This window comes from Syngnathus acus, chromosome 2 (genome assembly GCF_901709675.1).
Source record: "Syngnathus acus chromosome 2, fSynAcu1.2, whole genome shotgun sequence".
NCBI classification, from domain to species: Eukaryota; Metazoa; Chordata; class Actinopteri; order Syngnathiformes; family Syngnathidae; genus Syngnathus; species Syngnathus acus.
In genome coordinates, this window is record NC_051088.1 from 7,364,815 (window position 1) to 7,387,688 (window position 22,874).

A 22,874-nucleotide genomic window follows, 5' to 3' on the forward strand; every position below is an offset into this window, starting at 1 on the left:
GGTGACTCATAAAATTGAATGAAAGTGGTAAATTACTCATGTGATCTGACAAACAACCCAAATGTTAAACCCTTTCGAGTGAGAAAAATCCTGATGTGTGTAACAATAGGATTGTGAGATTACATGTGTGTTGACTGTTGAATTGTTGCACAACATGTGATGTAGTCGCAAGAAACATGAGAGAAACGTGGGGTGTAACATAAAAACAAGTGAGCAAACGTGATGGCTCTAACCATCCATTCTGTATAGTTAGAGAGACAGAACAGAATGAAACAATGTGTATGTCAGAAAGTCAATAATGATCAAAAGAATACCCGCATGGAAAATGTGATATTAAAGAAGGCACATGGTGGCATGGACTCTAGTCTGCCTATAAATAGTGCATCATATTCAAGCCTCGCTTCCAAGTCATGGGCAGTAAAATTCTCTCTGGGTGCCATATTGTGTAGATTAGCTGTGCTGTTACCTCACAGAGGGGCAACATTCAGAACTGTTTGCTCACAGGTATATTTTCAGAAACAGGCAGATGGCGAAAGCTTGGTGGGTAGACACTCAACCAATTTACAAGTCAAACTTCCATGATGTGTCCCAAAGTCAAATTAAATGAAAAGTCACAAAAATCCAAGATAGCTGCTTCTACTTCCTTGTGATGGCAGGCAGGTTCCAGTATGAACACCATTTAATATTGTTAGGGAGTAAATATGATTTCACCAAATTTGTTTTACTCCATCGGGGTGTGAGGCCATTATGACCATATGGAGAACATTTAGGGTACTACTTAGCAACCCGCTCTGAATGGACTCACACTGACAGTTTGACAATGTCGTGAGTGGTTGCCAGGACGTAAACTGCCAGACTAGCTGCCAATCATCTGTCAGATGCTTTCACAATGGCCATCCTTGACTTTGCTGACAGCTAGTAACCTGTCACACACACACACACACACACACACACACACACACACACGCATGCACACACACACACACACACACACGCGCGCACACGCACGCGCACACGCACGCACACACACAAATACTGCAAAAAAGCATATGTTCATGCAGAGAAAAATAACATGCAGAATTATCATACATGCACACTGTTTGTTTTTAAACTTCAAACTTGAATACATTTTTTTTTAACAATTCTTGTTTTACTTTTGATAGCATTAGTTTTGTCCAACATTTTAATCAAATCATTACTTAAGTAAAGTTTTTTATTTTCCAATATAATATGGTGTTAATGTTCAAACTATTCATACCAGCTCTAACAATAATGTTAAACACACTTTTTTGAAGTAAAACGTCTGTCTCATTTTTGATAAACAATTGCTATACTTTATCCGTGGTCATTATAGGAATACTTGTAGAGCTAAGCACATCTTGAGGTGGTACTTGGTATAAAAGGTTTGAGAACTACTGCCCTATATGTTTCTACTAGGTGACAAATGCCACTCTTGTGTTTCTGTTAAGAACTAAATTTGGCTGTAGCCGGCAGCCACGGAGGGAGACGACATGGGAAGTGCAGGATTGAGAAATGAGAGAAATCAAGCGGATGACTCACACGATGACTCGACTGGGAGACACAGAGCAAATCTGATAGAGCGAGCTTAACGAATTAGGCAGTGGGTGAGCTGCTGAGAAAAGTTCAGAGGTCCGGCAGCGAGGGATCACTTGTGAGAGAGAGATTAACTTGAGGGGTATACCCGGCTGGATGTATTTCCTGGGTCTTCTTCTTGCTCCCCGTTGCTGCTTATTGAGTGGATGAGTCATACTCAATCCTTGCTTGTCCACTAGAACACTCAACTGTAGCTTCATTTGTATAACAACACAACTTTGAAACATCAGGTTGAAGCATGTGTTTCCACAACATGAGAAGTGTCTGATCTGGTCTACTAACATTATACACCAGTCGGTGAGTCAGAGATTGCCATAACAATGCCAGACAAATTCAATCCTGTGTACTATCAAACTGAGTTTAATTTGACTGACTTTTATGCTGAGGTCAAATTATGACATATTGTTAATTCAGACCATAAAAGAGAAGCTCAAAACAAATAGAAATGATACAGAGCATTGGCGTCATATTTGCTTCTAGGAGATGATGATTTTTAGCCTTAATTGCTTGATTGGTTTGCTGTTTGTGTACAAACAACACCCACACAAATGAATTCCTGGAACCTTTGTGAAGAATTGCTTTACGGGCCAAAAAGAGCCAATTCCATTTTGGAGGAATGATTTTTTAAATGTGGAATGGGAAATAAATGTTCTCTTTCTTACATTTGCTCAGAAGTATCACAAATAGTGTGATTGTACAGGAATACCTCATAAAAGTCTTGCTCCACCACTGCCAGTGGGATGATTAAAAAAAACATGAAGAGGATTTGATGCTCTCTGTTCACATATTTATGAATGGACCACATCACATTAGACTATTTGGCTGAGCACTTAGACATGATCTGACTAGCCATACAATTTGGTCTCAAACACACATCACCAAGAGACTCCTTCTGCTGTGCCGGCCCACCCAGGTTGACAGAGAGCGCTCTGCCAAATTGGCAAACATTCGTAACAAGCTTTGCACTGATATTAAAATCTTTGAAAATAGAGCCCAATGTGTGAACTATCAATAACTCATTAACTAAAAATATCCCCCATTGACATACATTTTGTGTTAGAGGTGCTACTGAGCACCATTTTTGTTTTGAAATTAGATTGATTGATATGATTATAATTTTAGCATTTTGTCATTTGAACCTTGTGGAATTGGTGAAGTTTATCAAATTAATTTGTTCACTTTAGGGTTAGTCAAATTGTAATTAATTAACTTAATCAACCAAATGTAGCATCCCCAAACACAAATTTAGACTTGACAAAGCAGCACTATGTCTATCATATAAAGCTGCAGCAATGAGGGGTCCAGCCTCCATATGGTAGTTCAATACAATTTAATCAAGTCATTTGCATTCATGGCCTGATGTCTCAAGTCATTAAGGACAAACTCTTCAATCAAATCAACACATCTATTTTTTTTAATAAAGAATAATCGAGTTTCCTCTCTAAGTGGCAAATGTGGCCAAAAGTCCCTTCTGCTTTCATTGCACGACAAGTCATTTGAAACCTGCAACAAATATCAGTGATAGCATGGCCCTGCACCAACCTATACTCTATATAGTATACACCCTATGACCTATATCATACAGTATGCGCACACTTGCTTCCCCACTGTTATTCGTGGTGACAAATTGGAACAACGACGGTCCTTTCCAACACCCTGAGAGCGCAAGCTTGAAAGAAACCAAAAAGAGAGAAGGAGGTTGGAGGGGGTGACTGATGCTGAGAGCTGGGAGCGAGGGAAAAAATGTTTCAACCCTAACATGTTGCAGAGGGAGACTGTTGATGATAAGTTGAAATGACTTCAGCTATTTGACTTTCATTAATTCATTCATTGGTGCATGTCAGACTTAAGTGACATTGCTGTGTTTTCAAAATGAAGACAAATGTATTTAATTTGAGGATCGCTTGCTTCAGATGTAACCAGGAGAGGATCTATGCAGACACATACAACTGATGACTATGCACAGTCACACATACCTAAATGGTTTGCTTCTCATTGGGGTTTTCCTGCCCTGTAGTGTGTCTCTGTGTGTGCATGAATGTGTGTGTGTGCATGTGTAGAACTAGAAAAATCCAGCTGCAACCAGAAGCCCAGGTGTTTGCATTCTACTGCTGTTGTATAGTTTCTCACTCACTCACTCACTCACTCACTCACTCACTCACTCACTCACTCACTCACTCACTCACTCACTCACTCACTCACTCACTCACTCACTCACTCACTCACTCACTCACTCACTCGCTCACTCTCACTCGCTCACTCGCTCACTCGCTCACTCGCTCACTCGCGCACGCACACACGCACAGAAGGGCAGCTGTCCCCCTGCTGCTGGGATGTGGTACTGTGTTGCCTCTCTCCATGGTCCTGATTTGAGTTTATGCAACGGTTGGGTTTCGTACTGTGTTGGCTCTCTCCATGGTCCTGATTGGAGTTTACGCAACGGTTGTATTTCGTCCTATGTAGGCTCTCTCCATGGTCCTGATTTGAGTTTTTTTAACGGTTGGATTTCGTACAGAAAGTATTGCAGTTTACATACTACTTGCAAAAATCATATTCACAAAAAATCAAAAACTAAATGAGCTGCAAGTGAACTAACAACTTTAGTGGCATCAAAGTCAAACCATCATCTTTTTTAGTAAGCCGTTTGCTGTCTGTCTAGTCAAATAAACCTTGCATGCGTTGCCTCAACACGGATTGACTGTCAGTATGTTTGTTCCGTGATTCAAAACAGATGGAAGTGATGCGGAAGTGAAACATAAAGTGAAGCGAACATGAAAAGCGTATCGCAGCAGGAGTCACCGCGGCTGTCAGAGCGCAGTTTGAGCCTCCTCCAATATCCATTGTGAACCGCTATATTTAGGGACAGCAGCACCTCGGTCATAGTCCACAGCTCAAATGATCATATTTTTGAGTGTGTACAGGTTTCCACTTTATTATTTTAATGATGTCGCATTTCTTTGTCGAGAACAGTTAACAATTTTCCCAGAAGCCTGCTTTTAAAAGTGGAGGAAGGGAGCAGAAAGAAACACAATTAGACTCATTGTTTCAGTTGACTACATTATAATTTACACTGTTTGGGGACATTGACACCCATTTTAAATTCATATGACACCAAATATACTTTTTATTCATTTATCCTCAGCATGGGAAATTCAATTTTTGGGCAAAGGTAGTGATGGAATGTCGTATAAAATTTTATTGTTGTTGTTTTACTATAAACTCCTCTTGAATCTGTAATTTTAAGTTATCTATACTTGCCACAAAAAAAAGGATACAGTCAATATTTTTTGTGCTTCTCATCTGAGAAAATTAGTTGAAGACTTTTTTTCCCCCTGGAAACTAAAAACTGGCAGCAATAGTAGAAACCATTAGTTATTTATTGCAGCCTTCTTGGACTCCAACTAGATTCGATTCCATCTCACAATGACAGTGCTCCTGTGGGCAACAATCAATAAAGTGAGTGTATGTGTGTGTGTTTAGCTGCACTAAATCTCTGGAAGGCTAGATGGTCATTTTATTACCCCAATGGACACAAGTCATAGAAAGTATTGTTATGGGTAACTATTGTGTAGTGTGTTACTGATTAGGTATGTTTCCATGTATATGTACATTCATTTTATTTATGTCATAAATACATATATAATTTTCTTTTTTGTTGTTGTTGTTCTCCTTTTCCGTCACGTGTCATTTTGTGCTCCGTCTCGCCTTCTTCATCTTATTTCACCTTTGACCACTCACCTCATTTCCCAGTTGTGTTGTCACGACCCATAAATAATCTCGGATGTGATCACGTACCGGTCCACGGCCTCAGGGCAACTACCTTGTGTGTTTTTTTGGTGCAGCTAAATCTCACTAGCAGCTTTTCTACGTTGGGTTGATGAAAAAAGGCTGAGCAATGGTTTTGTCATTTTCACATACGAGTGGAAATATTTCTGCTATGCCCTCAGGAAATGGCCGCGTAATGATATTTGCTCAATCTAAGAGCTGCCAAAGCCACTGGATTCAGTCGATATTTATTACATGAAACATAATATATCATTTATGTTCATTTTCGTCAATCATATGATTATAATTAGTTTTTTTCCTACCAGTTAATTTATATGCACCCTTAACTTCAGCATTCTTAGGGGTGAAGACGGAAAGCGATATGAGAACAGTTTATGCTGTTATACTATGCTATGCTATGCCGTGCTATGTCGTGCCGTGCCGTGCCGTGCCGTGCCGGACCGGACTATACTATACTATACTATACTATACTATACTATACTATACTATACTATACTATACTATACTATACTATACTATACTATACTATAACTTGAGTTACAAAAAATAAACAGGAGCCCAGTCCATTTCTTGAACATCTGGATACCACCAAATTTCCCTAAACAAGCTAATAAAACCACTGAATAGTGAATGCAGAATGACCCAGATGTCGTCTGGTTGCAGTGGTTGCAAAAAGAAAGTGAGCACATGTGTGGAGGCTGAATCAGCACACTGAGTTGGGTGTCACAGTTAGTAGACACGCACCCACGCACACACACACGCTCGCATACAGAAGAGCGCGAGCGAGAAAGAGAGCGCTCAGACCTAGTAGCAAAACACTGGCGACATGAGTCAAGCTGTGAAGGGCAGATGACTATGTATGATGGATATAAAAATCACTGGCATGGGCACATATAGACACAGTGACAACAGGATAATCAAACAAGGATATTGATTGAAAAAATCGAATTATATTGTGAAAAGAAAATTGTGAGCGAGGAAGAAATAACCTGCAAAAATCCCGTCAGTTATAATGCTTGACACATTGAGACAGAAAGCCTTCCTCACTCAATAGAAATAATGCAGGATTTCCACACACAGGCACACACACAGAGACGCATACACACTCTCACAAAGAGCCCCAAAGCAGCTTCTCAGCTAGAAGTGCCCATTTCATGAAGCAGAACTAATTCACTGCTCATTTTTGTTCCTCCGCCTCCTCTCTGTTCTCTCACTGTTTGTGTTCACATCTTTTTTCACCACTAATTCACAAATGTGCTTATCTTCTATGCTGTCTTCTCTGCTCATAATTCCTTTGCGCTCCTCGCTCAATATTCTACCTTCACCATTCAACCTGAAATTTACCCCCGATGTCTGACCGCTTCATTCTCTTTTCCAATCCCTTAGTGGCTGCTATGTGAACTTTCTTTTCTCCACTAGCAAGCTCTTCATCTGCAAGTATTGGAGCAACATTTGTAGAAAGTAAAATAGCACCAATAAAGCACAGATGTTCTCCAATAAGGGAGAAATATTTTATTATATATACGTATATAAATATTTTATTTCTTATCATGTCATAATAAAAGGTGTTAAGTATAGACGTGTTTTTCTTTTTTCTCTTTGAGTGAAATATAGTGCGCAGTTTGATATATTTCATCCCAATAGTGAATTAACATTAAATTGAATGCCACTCGGAGGAATGACATTTTTGAATGTGGAATAAAAGAAGATGAATCATCATTTATTGTTTTGTGTTTTTCAAGAGGCTACTTGATCAAACGAGTGACTCACAAAGTAAATACATTCCCGCATCGACCACTTTAACTGAGATTTTACAGCTTCTTTTAGGCACTTATACCAGCTGTCCACCAAATTGTGTGAAATAAGTGGAGCATTGTAGTTGTAATACACACTTTTTCTTTCCAACCATTTCGTCTTGACGGAATTAGGAAGGTACAACAAGCCATCATCCCATCCAAGATTCACAATTTTAATTCTCCATTTTTTTGACAAAAGAAGCTCAATGTCTTCAGCTTCACTTCTGTCAGCCAGCATCACAACTTAATTTTGATTTTTTAGCCTCTCTCCTCTCTTCTGTCTGATCACTTCCTAGCCTCAGAGGGGAGCAGCAGCAGCAGCAGCCATAATGCTTTCTGCTCTTCAAAGTCCACACTTCAGCACTTCAAAGGCTGTCGTCTCTCTCAGCCTTACACCAAGGCTAATACTCTAATACCCAGCAGGGTGTATACGGCAAAGCAAGAACTTCAATTTGGTCAGCTTTTTTTCTGTTGCTGTCCCTACAGAGCTCATTTGGGGGTGACCCTGTGCATAAATAGGAAAAAAAAATGGACTGATTTCAAGACAGGAGAACAGCTACAAGGAATCTTGTGAAGTTGCTGTTACATTTTAGTTGAAAATACAATGGTCAACAGCGAATTCACATCAGAAATGGCTTTCTGTGTCTCTAAATATATTTTTGGCACTGATTTAATTTTTTTTACTATTTTCTAGCACATCGGGGAGGTTAATTTTTTTAAAGGGCCTGTATCATGGTAAAATAGCATGCTATTTTAATCTTACCACAGTTCATTTTATATATATTCCCTTTTAGACAATGGCAATCTAATTTCTTATGAAGTATGAGTTATTTTGGTGACTGTTTTTCTAACCTGGAAGTGAGACACCTGGTTCATTCAAACCCAGCCTCCTCTGCACTCACTCACATTTGTCTGTAGACTCAGTCAAAGTAGACAAAATATACTTAGGACGTCTAAAAAAACAGCAATGACTTGAGCAAAGAGTGGTATGTGGAAACATTTAATCATTTATTTGATGCTCCAAAATCAGAACAGCTGCTTGTTAACTCAAGTTGCAGGGACAGTTGCTCTGAGAAACTGGACGCGTGTTTAGTCTGCAGGGGCGGTACAGGAGGAGCTCCTCACATTGTGACCTCACTAAGTGATTACCTGGTCATTCCCTTGGATCAGGCGGGGCTGCTGCTGAGAGAGGAGGAATGAGCAGGAATTTTGTGTTTTTTGGTGAGAAATTAGCATATAAACATTGCTAAAAGCTCCCAAGCTTGTGCTTTTGATTTCCCCAAGAGCTGAAATTTTAGTCAGAAAGGTGCTATTATAAAAGTCGGGCTCTCGACACTACTTCATTCACACTCCAGTCATTTTTTTCTGTCCATGACATGCTCCATTTTTACCTCAACTTCAACAGGATTAAACATGCAGCCTTCCAATTATGAACATTACAGTACGAAAAAGCAACTCATTGATTACCCATGTCCATATTCAGTGACAAATAAACAATTTAGCAGTATCAATCTTACATGCACATGTGTGACTTCATAAGAATTCTGCCCTTACAAATATGTTTTCAGTTTTGACTCCTGTCAGTGGTATTATATTAACAATATGCTTATCAATATGCAAATAAGTGTATTTTTCCTGCTTTCCGAGCATATAGAGGTGTAACTAAAATTGTGACAGGCGAGTATATGGAATGAAACTTGTTTGGGTTTCCTTAAGTAGTGCATTAGGCCACATACAGGATGTTAAACTGGACACGGAAAGGTATTGAAAAAAAAAAAAAAACCATGGTTACTGCACTGACATTCTCTTTTCTTGTCAATTCAGCCTGTAAAAGGCAAACACACACACAAACACACCTACCTACACCCCTTGATGCCCTGATTATAGTTCAAACTGTCTTGAAGCACCTTTGGCACCATAATAATCAGTAGCTTCCCAACGCCTACTTTAGCTGCAGCTCTAGTTTCTTCCTCCACTTGCTTGAGCCTCAGCGGGGAGGCGCATCTTTTGAGGCAAGAGTTCAGTGATTATATGTGTGTGTGTGCCTCACATGCACGTGTGCTATCACTCACTCGACTCTCATTGCACCCTTTGGCCTTCTCCGCTACCCCATCCTTCTTCCTCTTTTCCCCAGTCTCTTTCTGCTTGTCATCGCTCACTTCTTGGTTATCATTCAGCTCGACAGACTGTTCCATTTTGCATTGATGAGATATGTGCGTGTGTGAACGTGTGTGTTTGCAAGTAAATATAAGTGTACAATGCAGGAGAGTGCAGCCTAAAGCAACAGCCAGGATGAGCAGAACAATGCAATTCAGCGGTAAAAATAGCTTCTACTCTGTCAAAAGAAAAGAGGAGACCAGAGTGTGAGAGGATGGAATGAAAGCAGTGATTATGCTCACAAATGTGAAAGACAAAGGGAAAAGCTTGCTGAGTTCTAATGAAGTTGTTTAGCATTAAAATAAACTCATAGCAAAGCAATACAACAGAATAGAACAGAGCAGAATTGGATTTTTAGATGGAACCCAAAAAGCAATCGCAATTCAAATCAACAAAATAATGACTTGACGTTATTAATGTCATGGACATATAGCAAGCAATTAGTGCTATCAGTGTTATCAATCAACAAGTGCTGCCAACAGCTATAAAGAGCCATGGCAAGCGTGGCAACGTTGGGGTACTTGGTGCCAATTGTAATCTTAAGCCAAAATAGCAGACATCCTGTTAGTTTTACCATATGGCTCTAAAATATCTTTTTATTGGTCTTGGTCTGTTACAAATGTCTCTCAATTTGTAGTTGTTGGCTTTATTTTATATAATTCAAGTTATTCTATTCGCATTTTTACAAATTAGAAATTATTGAAAATTTGTAGGGGGTGCTATATTGCCATTTATTTAGAAAAATACAATTGCACACAATTGCACACAAAAGACCAAAACAAAATATTATTTCATCCAAGCTGTGCCAATCTCAAGAAGACCTGTGCAAACACTTCCAAGCAATGGCCAATATGTCACACAAAATGATTTTTATGATCCCAAGCATTCCATAACACGCTGCCCAAAACTGTTACGGCATATAAAGCAGAAGGAAAAACAGTGGAAGATACTTTAATGCCATAACATTGACAGGCATTTTATCAAACATTACGTCAATGAATTCAGATGTTGTTTCCTAAAAGTGTCATGATTTGGACTGTCTTGCAGAAAAAAGAGTGGCTATGTCTCAACTGCCAAACCCAGCGGCTGATGTCTGGAGGAGGTCTCGATGAACCTCCTCTCCCTGTTCCTCACCCGTCCCCAAAACATCAACCCTCGGGGTCCCCACGCCACCAGGCGCCAGCTAGTCAACAAAGCCCTCTCCACAAAGCCACCAACCTGCAAGGGTCCAAACAAGCCCAGCCTCAGACACAAAAACCACAGTTGGGAACTGGAGGTAGTGAACAGTTTGGGCCAAATGCTACCAAGCTGCTCCCAGACACCAAGAGCGCCATACCAACTACAACAATTGGACCAACAACAGAGACCCAGAAGAAGACAAAAACCACAGACGAAAAACCTAAAATGGAGCCTGAAAGCCAAACTGCCAAAGAAAGCAAAACCACGCTCAAAAAAGGAGATCAAATCACACCAATCAAGGAAATTAAGAAGTCAAGGCATTATGACGTAAGTGACAGTAATGGGAGGAGTGCATTGTAACAGTTTATCCATGTGTATCCTTGCTCATTCTCATTCCTGGTTTTATCTTGACACGTGCCCACATCTTCAAAACTACATGTGTCTCTTGTGACTTTGAATCAAAGTGAAGAGATTACTTCAGGATAGAGCCATTTATTCAGACTAGGAAAGATTCCAAAGTGCCTTTGATGATGCCTTAATATTACATTGCCCTACTTAGGAAGGCATTTTTTTCAATTTTGTTTTTAACTTTGCATTAAAGGTTATACATTAAAAGTTACGCTTCATAACAATTCCTGTTCAAATGGACCCCATAAACCTAATGACAGATACACTGTATGTATACCAGACCAAACATTGGGGTACTCCCATTGTATGAAAACAATATGCACATAAACTGCTTCTCTTTCCAGGACTTGTACACTTGTCATATATGAGTCAGCTGATAAGTTGCAGTGCAGTTGTTTTGCACTGAACAGGTAATCTAAAACATATTTTCACACAACATTGTAACTCATGTTGCGGCCAGTCATGGAATCCAATATTTTCAAAATGTGTCGCGTAAACAGTCACGAAGAATTTTTCTGATATGTACTTAACTATTCTTGATAGCGTTTATCTTTGTGTAAAGTGAAGGTTGGAACAGCTGCAGTCTGCAGCTGTTTATAAAGCAGAATATTGATTTACTTCTAACAGAATGCTGACATTGTCAAACACAGCAAGGCAGACATGGATTAGCGTTTGGATGGGGAGCGAGTGAGGCTTTTTCTTACTCGACTTCAGCCAACATTGCAGCAGAGATATATTTGATGTACTTTGGTATGTTATATGCAACATCATAATTACTAAGGCGGCTCACTGAAATAATGCAGCTCTGTGAGCTTTTGAAATGCAAGGAATTTGCACATTAGTGTTGGCAAACAGGTCAAGTGAAAGCTTATTTAATGCACTGTTGAAGTTTTTTCAACACAATTAACAATGAATAGGTGATTAGTGCACAACTCCTGTGTGAAACTTCTGTTGGCAAAGAGGTCAACAATTGCAAACTTGGTTTTTACATCTTGACCTTTCTCGAAACAATGAACAGTGCCCATTAAACACAAGTACTTTACTATAATGTGATGGGACTTTCTAAAAAAAAATAAAGAAAACAGATGTGATTCATTATATGCAATCATGATTGAGACCATGTTGTTGATAGTCCTGGAAGATTTTCATCATCCTATTTTTTGTATTTTGCATTCTTTCAGTCATTTTGAATTTCATTATACCAGGTTAGTTCTTTGATTTGTCATGTTATTAATCAGCCACTGATGAATTCTGATTCACCTTTTCACTTTTTTATGTTGCATTTTTAGCACTGCAATCTTATTTGTTGATTCAATTTCATTGACCCCTCAACAAGAATGCCCTTTTTATTTATTTATTTATTGTTTGATTGTTTTTGTTCGTTTGTTTTTTGATTCCCTGAGAAATTATATTTTTACGCTAGCTATTCTCATTATTTTAAAATAATTTCACCTTGTCATTGAATGGGCAGTAAATATTGCCCTTATGATGCAGAGATGTTTCTGTGATTAATATAATTATAAACTCTAGACAAGTATGAAGTATGTATATTTGCAGATGAGTTTTAGAATTAAATCCATGAAGACTTTCTAGTGAGGAAAAGCGATTCAGAAAATTAACGGCTGGATGGTGGCATATACTGCATGCAAAGTGTCGCCCATTGAGAACTTAAAGGCTTTTTTTTTGTTTCTCTCTTTAGGATACAAAAAACAGCACACATGACTTGTCACGCAGCCCGCAGAGCCTCAGTGATACCGGTTACTCCTCTGACGGCATCTCCAGCTCTCACAGCGAAATCACAGGACTAATTCAAGAGGAAGAGATGAAATTGAGTGAGAGGGGCATCATCGGGCGGGGCTCCCCGCCAAGCCCTTCAGAAATTAAGAAGCTGGAAAGTTCCATGAGGCCTTTGCTAGAGAAGAGCCTTTCCGAAGACAAAGCGGACAGAAGAGGAAGGAAGCACAGGGATAGAGACTTGGATGACAGAGGGAAGCATCGCCCACGCTCTTTGTCAATCCCACCAGATGCATATGACTCAGATGAAGAACTTGAGGACATAATGGAAGAACAGGAAGACGGAGGAGACTGGGAGGCTAAACGGAAAGAAGGGAAGGAGGAGAAGAAGGAAAAGAAGAAAAAGGAAAAGGAAGGTGAGCCAACCGAGATGACCGATGAGGAGTTCATGAGGAGGCAGATAATGGAGATGAGTGCTGATGAAGGAAATGATGAGGAAGAAGAGATGGAGGAAGATGAAGATGAGGAAGACGAAGGATATGGGTATGAGCGAAAGAAAAGCCACCACAAACACACCCTATCTGACACAGCAAAAGAGAAGCGCCGCCTACAGCACCACTCTAGCAGTTTTGAGGAGGAAACAAAAAGCTCCACCGATGTTTACAAAAGCTCAGTAGAAGAGGGTGAGGAAGATCTGATGGCGTCACAAGGTGGTCTGAGGCGCTTTAAAACCATTGAACTCAATAATACAAAGAGCTACAGCCGAGACATTGAGCTCAGTAACGAAAATGACTTGAGCCTTGATCGAGAACCCGAACTGGAGATGGAAAGCTTGACCGGCTCTCCCGAGGAGCGCTCTCGAGGTGACTACTCGTCCACTCTTCCACCAACCTCTGCATCCTCTTACGGCTCGGGCCAGTCTCCTACATCCATCTCATCAATGGAAGAAGACAGTGACAGTAGCCCCAGCAGGAGACAAAGGTTGGAAGAGGCTAAGCAGCAGAGGAAAGCACGGCATCGCTCTCATGGCCCTCTGCTTCCTACAATTGAAGACTCTTCAGAAGAAGATGAACTGAGAGAGGAAGAGGAACTCCTGAGAGAGCAGGAGAAGATGAGAGAGGTTGAACAACAAAGAATCAGAAGCACAGCACGCAAGACTAAGCGGGATAAAGAGGAGCTGAGGGCTCAACGACGGAGAGAAAGGTCCAAGACACCACCCAGTAATCTTTCACCTATCGAAGATGCTTCTCCAACAGAGGAGTTGAGACAAGCTGCCGAAATGGAAGAACTCCATCGTTCCTCTGCCTCTGAATACTCCCCTCAGAGTCTAGATTCAGAAGCTGAGGGCTATGAGTCCAAACTTTACAAGTCAGGCAGTGAGTACAACCTTCCTACCTTCATGTCGCTTTACTCACCAATTGAGAAATCATCGATCACAACCACAGTTGCGCCATCAACCACTTCCAAGCCATTAAAGAGTGCTGAGGAGGTTTATGAAGAGATGATGAGGAAGGCAGAGCTGCTTCAAAAGCAACAGAAACAGCAGCAGTCTCCAGTAAGACACAGTCAGTACTATGAAGAAGACATTAATGGACAAGGTTATGATGAGGAGTATGACTATGAACAAGATCAAACAGGCTATGACAATGACACAGTTGAGATGGAAAGTGATATCTATGAAGAGATTCGACAAACATCTCAGAACATCACAAAGATGCAGCAGGCCACTGATGAGCAAGTAGAGATTGAGAGCTCTTATCCAGACAAGCAATTTCTTGAAACAGGTTCGGCCTTTGCAAAACTACTGGAGCAAAGCAATGCTCTTTTGACTCCAGGAACCAGCCCCACCCAGATCTCCTCTCCTGTGTCTTTTGCCGAAGCAGGAGGACGCGTCCCTGATGTTAGAGTAACTCAACACTTTGCTTCAAAGGACAGACACAAAGACAAATTAAAAACCCAAGCGGGGAAAAATGGAATAACCCCAACAGTAGCTGCCACTACAATTGCAGCTTATGGGGTTTATGCCAGAGATGCTGTAACAATTTCACATACAAGTACAAGTAACACGATGACATCCACACAGTCATCTATGTATAGCAGACACACAAGTCCTGCCACATCTTCAGCTACAGTCTCAAGTGTATGCAGCAAAATTGCAGAGATTACACAAGCCTATAGTCAAAGAGAGGTTATCACCAGAAGAGTCGGGGACACTCGCGGTGTTCGTGATAGCCCAACAGCTTCGAATGAGCGAATCAGTGAGCCACGCTCCCCTAAGTATACAACTTATTACAGGAGCACCAGCCCTCCCCTTTCTCCGTCCCCACCACCACAAAGCCCCACCCGCTCCCCCTCCAGGAGGGCTACAGCTGAGTTCTCTACACAGACTTTCAATTCAGCACTACGAATGGACTCTGGGGGTTCTGGGCCGACATCTCCAGTGATGGCTCAGGGAACCCAAACTTCACACAGATCGGTCTCCCCACGTCTCTACCGGCAGCAGTCGTCCCAGGATGTGCCATACTCTCCACCTGCCAGTCCAGCTCGTCCAATGACCGTCAACACGGCTACATCCCCTCTGTCTTCACCCACACGATTTAGCCGTCAGTCTACATTTGATTCTTATTCACCATGTGGTAGCCCACCAGATACGCCACCTTACCAACATTCACCTACACGCAGCTTCTACAGAACACAAAGAATAGAAAAGGTAAATGTTGGAACAAGTATGGTTACCACAGCCGGTAGTTATACAAGAGGTTCCATTTCTATGGATAATATATCCCTCTGCCGCATATCGACAGTTCCAGGCACTTCTCGGGTGGAGCAGGGCCATATGATCCAAGGTGGAAGCGTTGTGGACCTCAGAACAATCACCAAACCTGCTCCAATCATCATGACTGATCAAGGAATGGATCTCACCTCTCTAGCCACTGAAAGCAGAAAATACCAAGGTGGCTCAGATGGGAGCAGACAGTCAACAATTGTACAACCTCTGATTATGAACCTTAATGCCCAGGAGACCACCACACCAACCACTGTGAGTGTAACTGTGGCGGCTTCAATGTTTATGTCTCAGACCAAACAACCAATGATCTACGGTGATCCCTATCAAAACAGAATTGATCTAGGTCAGGGCATGGGTTCAGCTGTGTGTTTTTCCCAAAACAAACCCCCTCTATCACCTCCATTGGACCCTTCAATTCCAAAAATTGATGCAAAACTTGAAGACCTTAGTATTCAACAGAAAGAACTCCAAAAACAGCAAGAGAAGTTGCAAATGCAACAAGAGCTTCTTGAGCAGCAATTGCAGCAACATCACCATATGCAAGAACACCAACAGCAGGCATCTGTTTTAGCCAAGTACAACCTTTCCGGCCAGGTCTCACCCTTGCTGAAAAAAGACTTGCTGGTCAGCCAGACGAGCACTGCCTCAGCTGTTGTCAGTGCTGTGTCACCAGTCATCAACCCGGAGATGTATATCGTTGGACCCATTGAGCTGAAAGGAAAGCCCAGCCCCCCTGGCATGATTACAGGTGGGAAAACACCACATAGTATGGTAGTACAGATAGATGGGGGACAAGAGCAGTACAGGGCTGTGACCCAGATTATAAAAGTGGAGGAAGGACAAGATGCAGCAGATCTGTCAGGAGGCCAGATTAAACCTGACAACCAACCAGTTTGCTGCGATGTTGTATACAGACTTCCCTTTGGTGGAAGTTGTGTTGGTGCTTCTGAGAAAGAAGGTATAAGACCTCCTTCCGCTCCACCTTTTTCCTATGATTCTGATCAAGAGAGACAACCTGGAAGATATTGTGAATATCCAGTGGAAGGGCCCAAGTCCCACACATTGCCTTATCCTGGTAGGCTTCAACCCTCAATGTCTGACACAAACCTGGCTGAGGCGGGGCTACAATCCTACCATTCTAAACTAGAACAACTTCAAGCCCAAGGAGAACACGCAATGGATCTAAACGCTGTAAAACACGGCTATGGGGGGTATATTGGGATGCAGTATGGCTCATACACAGATTTGCGTCATGGAGCGGAACTCCCTGCCCCAACATTGCCTATACGCCGATACAATTCCTTGTCCAACATTAATTCTGACTATGGCTACTCTGCTCGTGACATTGCCAATTTCCAGGAAGCTAATTTAGCTCAGTACAGCGCCACAACTGCCAGAGAGATCAGCCGAATGTGTGCTGCGCTCAATTCAATGGATCGCTATGGAAGCAACCCAGACCTGATGCAGTTTGGGAGTCTGGGGAGAGGAACCAGCCCAGCGACCTCAAGATTATCAGCTGGTCTTGGCTTGAGACAAAATCTGCTTTTTGGATTGGATGGGAAGCCATTATCCCACAACCAAGCACTTACTCACCTCATAAATGCCAGACAGGCCAGTCTTAGAGCCATGTACCCTGCAGCCATTCGCTCCTCAGATGGAATGATCTACTCCACCATTCAGACACCCATTGCCTCTACCTTACCTATCACAACTCAGCCTGCTTCTGTTCTCCGACCACTACTGAGAGGGGTTTACAGACCTTACTCATCCCCCAACATGACGCCTGTGCCCTTGTCTAGTCTCACCAGATTGCCAATGACGCCAAGAACGTCGTTATCTGGACAAGCTCCAATCCGTTACCCTGGACCAGGTCTTCTCCAGACAACATCAGTCTCTGCCACTACTGCTGATGCAATAACAACCTTAGCACCAACGAGTGCCCCAGTATCTGTTCCCATGACAGCTACAGTCCAAGATGAACCGGTTTACCTGGGTAAAGGTGCTGTTGTAACCTCTTCATCTGTAGAGGTCACATCAACTGACCCACAGCATCAACCGCTAAACATGTCCCAAGCGCACCTGAACAGTCAACAACCACAGACTCAAGCAACAACTGCTCATTGTTACGCATCAGTCGGCCATACAGATTCCTCTAGCAGTTTATCGGTAGCAGGGGGTCTACCTCCATTCCCCCCACCTGGTGCTGTACACAAAGATGGTGAAACTGAAGCTGAAAGGTTACATCGTCAGCAGGAGCAGCTTCTGCAGATGGAAAGGGAGCGTGTCGAGCTGGAGAAACTCCGGCAATTGCGTCTACAGGAAGAGCTGGAACGAGAAAGGGTTGAGCTGAAGCTGCACAGAGAGAAGGAGCATATTCTGGTGCAGAGAGAATTGCAGGAGCTGCAGAACATCAAGGAACAGGTATAAGGAAAAGCAGGAACTAAAATACAGAGATTTAAGGTGTTTTGTGGTTGGAAGTTATTTTTTGTTTTGTGGTGTTATTGATAGTTTGTTCTCCATTGCATTATATGGTACTGTAACAATGTTTGCATGCGGGAGTGACATTATGAAGTCCCATATATTCGTTTTTAACAAGCTGATAAGAAATTTTAATTGATACGGGGCTAAATATGCTAATAGAATCAATATTAGCAATAATTAAATCAATTCTTTTGAACATATGTGGTTGCGTATGCTAGCATTTGATTACTGTCAACCAACAATGAAGTATTTCAATTTTTTCAATCAAATTATTATATATTTGTCATAACTTACATTGTTGAAATGTCATAACCTCTGTATGGTTTACAATTTTCCTCTGAATGTGTAAATGCTTATACAGTATCCTGCATGTAACATGCGTGATGAGAAAGGGATTTTGATTTTTGTTGTTTTTGTTGTTTTTGGTTTTAAGGTGGTCCATGTTCTATAAAATCATATTTATTTCCAACAGTGGTGACGGTGGTGAAATAGTAGAATGTCTTGTCGTTGTCCCAAAATAATTTCCTTTACCTCCCACTATGTTTATTGCTGTGCTTTAAGACTTAACAGAAGAGCTAACACAATAATTGTCTTCTTTCTCGATAGAACAAGCAGTTGAAAATCTTTCAAGTTAACTCTGTTAAACAGGTGTGGAAGCTTTGCTTGATACAAAATCAGCAAGAGAATGTTTCTGCATCCCATAGCCTCCAATTGCAGCAAAATTCCAAGCACTTTTATTTGCAACAACCTGTCATTAATGCAATGAGGAAACTCCATGAAATCTGTTCTTACATGACTAGCACTCGCACTTATCTGCAGATGCTGTTCTGTGTGCTATACTTGTATTTTTGTTTTCTGGCAATACAAAGAGGTTTAGGTCTACTCTAACCCATCCGAATTAACACCATACCATATTCTGGTTCAGGAGGCTTGTGATTTATTTTATTTTTTTTAAATCATCATTTGTCCAGCCAGATGCGCTGAAGAAACTGCTTTTTGCTATACTCTTTTTTTTTTTTTTTTTTACATTGTTTTAGTTCATTCTTTACGATCAACCTCTCCCTCGTGCCTCATCATCACAAAACCCGTTCATAAATACTTGTCAAAAACCTTTGCTTTCTGCCTATGTATGATTGTTTCTGTTTCTACAATCTAGGTTCTACAACAGCAGCAACACGAACGAGAAAAACAACTTGTTGTCCAGAGGGAACAGTTGGCCCAGCAAAAGTCCCAACTTGACCAGATCCAGTCCTTACAGCATCAGCTCCAACAGCAGCTTGTAGAACAGAAGCGACAGAAAACAGCCGCTGCGGTCCAGAACTTGCAGGTGAGGTCAACAAAATCTCGAAGACAGTTCACTGAGGATTCTTAGTTGTACAGATACACTGCAACCTATCTGACTGTGAGGAATGTCTGCGGCCATTGTAAACCTTGCATCATGTGATGACAAATGACGACAGTTGATCTCCTATTGCAGATGGATGTGAACGGACAGCCTCTACATCCTTATACTGACCATCAAACTGGAACCCGTTCACTCCCCAACTCCTCTTCAGAGATGTGTCTAAAGACCCACGAGGAGCATTTTGAAAACCAGAGCAATATGAGGAAACACAGCTCCATGACCAGACTGAGCAGAGACAGCTTGGACGGAGAAGGCGTTGTCTTCCATGTTTCCCCTCGCAGGAATGTGGATAGTTGTGTGCAGACAGATGATGAAGATGGAGAGGAAAGGTATTTACATTTATGAATGTGTCTGTGTGTCTGAGTGGGAGTGTGATATATTTTAGCCTTTAAAGTACTTAGTGTTTGTGTTAATTCCAACATTATGCGTGTTAAATTTTTATATCAAGCACAAATAGTATGTAGTTGTATGGTATGTTATAATTAATAGACAAGTTCATACAAACCAACTACAGATGATATGTTAGCATTTAAAAAACCTAAACACTTCACTTTAAAACAAACGCAAGTCTAAATTGAGGTTGATCCCAATTAAATTGACAATATATTGTTACCCTACTGTGTTAGGTGCTACATCGAAATGCCGAATAAGACACCCAGCTTTCTTTTTAGATGGTTTCAAGAGGAAGCACTAGAAGGCTGAATCGAAACGGTCAAAACCACGACATATCTCGAACCAAAATGTTACAAGGTATCCACGGCACGGCAAGACAATTATCTGATCAAAAGTGAACTGAATAGGGAAGGAGTAAATTGACACGGAAGAGTGAAACTAAAAGAGAACACCTCAAATAAATCATGCACCTTAGTAATCACAAATCGCAGTAGGGTGCACTAGTGTGTGGCGGATGATGGTTGGCTTGAGTCTATTGGGTGACTGTGTCCCACTTTTGGATGTTGGTTGTGGTACGGGTGTATCTTTCCTTTACAAATAAGAATGTCACTTCTTTGTCATATTTTTGTAGTCTGTTATAGTTTATGGTGTTTTTCTGTTGTTGTTCTTTTTCTGTCCTATTCTCTCTTTTCTCTGTGTAGCTCACAAACCTTGTTCTGTCTGACTGCATTTGCAATAATACCACAATATAAACAACCACACGGGAATTATTTCAAACTCTTGTGTTGCACAGAAAAAATTGTTCCAGCATAAAAAAAACAGTTTCTGCACGACAATGAAGCTGAGCGGGACAAATGTGTATGCGAAATGTTTTCACTGAGTACTATATACCATACAGTATAGGCTGGATATAATCTAATTCTCCAACTGGTCCTAAAAATTATACTTTTGATGATAAATGGTCTTTTTTTTTTCTGACAGTATGAGCTAGTAGTAGCAGCCTTGTCGCAACTCCCTAGCACTACCCTGGTTGTCATGGTAACAAAATTTGGGCCAGCAGTAGAGAAGAGCTAAATGAGCAGTCGCTCATTTGCATGAAACAGAAAAAACAGGTTGTAAAATGTCTTGATCCTTGAGGTACTTTGATGACATCATGACACAGACACCAGGAAACTGATTTAAATTGTAAAAACAAAAAGTCTCATTTAAAATATAATGAAAATTGTTGAATTCTTCCCTCCATCACAAGGTACATGATGCGTCATCGAACCAGGCGGCGTGGTCGCAGCGTGGACTGCTCGGTTCAGACAGATGACGATGAGGACAAGGCTGAAACTGGGCAGCCAGTCCGCCGAAGACGCTCTCGCTACTCTCGACATTCCGAATCCAGCGCCACTGGCAGCGGAACTGCCACAAGCACGGCTGCTACTGACACCAAAACCAGCACGTCTAAGATGGTATCCTCCAGCATAGCCATCCAAACCATCAGGGAAATGTCCTGCCAAACCGAAGTTGAGCACCTTGGAAGAGTTTCCCCTGCCATCCATGTGACATTACCAGACCCAAATAAAGTAGAGATCGTGCACTACATCTCAGGACCTGAACGGACCAATAAAGGACAGTCACTGGCATGCCAGACTGACCCAGAAGCCCAGTCACAAGGTGTTGTCGCTCCCCAGCTCAGCATACCAACCACAGTGAGCCCGTATTCTTCCTCCACCAGTTGTGGAACCCAACAATCGGGTTCCACTGACATTTCGTCACAGCAGCGCCAGCAGCAGCATATCTCAGCAAATGCGGCCAAGTTTGAGCGCAGACATCCTGACCCACTCGACATCAACTACCAACCCCACAACCACCTGCACAATGAGTCCATCTCGAGCATCATCCGGCAGCAGCAGACGGTCCCGAAAACCACACAGGTCCTCTACTCACCTGTCTCGCCGGTTTCACCTCATCGCCTGTTGGAGAACTCGCTATCGAGTGAGCGGCTGAACAAGGCCCATGTCACTCCTCAGCAAAAAGCATACACTGCAGAGTCCCCCCAGCGACATCCCTCCATGCCCAGACCAATCAAGAGCACCCAAAGGTCCATGTCAGACCCTAAATCTCTTAGTCCTACAGCGGATGAGCACACGAAGGCTAGGCTGTCCCTTTATCAACAACAAGCACTACAGAACCAGGTAATGTCACTCAATGGTGACAACAATGCTGTCGGAATTACAGACAATGCATGAAGAATAATGTGTTTTACAGGGATGATGTTTTTTTTCTTATTATTTTAAGTGTGCACAGTTCATATTGAACAGATGAGCCCAGATATCACATGTTCCCTATATTTTAAAACGTTTTTAAGTTTAAAAAGTTTGCAAGTTTTAATATACTACTTCTAATGAAACATAAAATATTTATTTGAAACACCCTATTTCTTCTAGGTGTCAACCTAAGATCTTGAATTAATTTGTCATGTGGTTTGCTGGGAAATAAAGAAAAGTAGAAAATTACAAGCCTTGTCACATTACATTGAAAGTTAATTTGGCACTGGCAATTTATGTCACTTCACCATCCAAAGCATTGTTCAAATAATATCTAATTGCATCAAGTCAAAAATATTGCTTTAATTTCTACTGAGCAAAAGACAAATTATATGGGAAAGTAGTTGTTAGAACCCTTTTCCCTGAGCAAGCAAACCGAAGAAACTAGATCTTATCTCTGACAAAGGACAAATTACATGACATTGCATCCCAGGTTTTGACAGCATATTACAAAACAGCTTCAACTAGCTCGATAATCCTAATAAAACAAGCAGTCAGTTTAGAATTTACTGAATTGGGCGGTCATCTGAACCACAATGGTAGAAGTTTTTGATCTCAAATTTTCAATTTAAAACAAAATAAGCATGCTTTTCGGATCTCTAAATTTATTTGCAATATTAAAAAATATATAGTTCAAGAATAGAGTCAATGAACAATGCCCCAAAAAATGTTTTGGCAGTTACAATAATTCAATCTCTTGTTGAGATTGTTCAGTCGTCTAACCAGAAATGTTTGAACAATTTCGATAATGTTATTACTCAATTTAATTCTCTAGTGAGATATGTCAGCTGCTTGTTAACACTGCTCTATTCTCATCA

The 22,874-nt window shown here is 41.3% G+C and overlaps 1 protein-coding gene across 1 annotated transcript in view; it reads left to right on the forward strand.

The window, feature by feature from the left end:
- bsna (bassoon presynaptic cytomatrix protein a) overlaps window positions 1-22,874 on the forward strand; it is a 68,087-nt gene that overhangs the window by 31,425 nt on the left and 13,788 nt on the right. Inside the window, exons 4-8 of the mRNA XM_037245964.1 lie at window positions 10,401-10,859; window positions 12,640-17,883; window positions 19,100-19,270; window positions 19,421-19,677; window positions 20,991-21,924. Coding sequence (XP_037101859.1) covers window positions 10,401-10,859; window positions 12,640-17,883; window positions 19,100-19,270; window positions 19,421-19,677; window positions 20,991-21,924 — 7,065 coding nt within the window. The remainder of the gene's footprint in view (window positions 1-10,400; window positions 10,860-12,639; window positions 17,884-19,099; window positions 19,271-19,420; window positions 19,678-20,990; window positions 21,925-22,874) is intronic.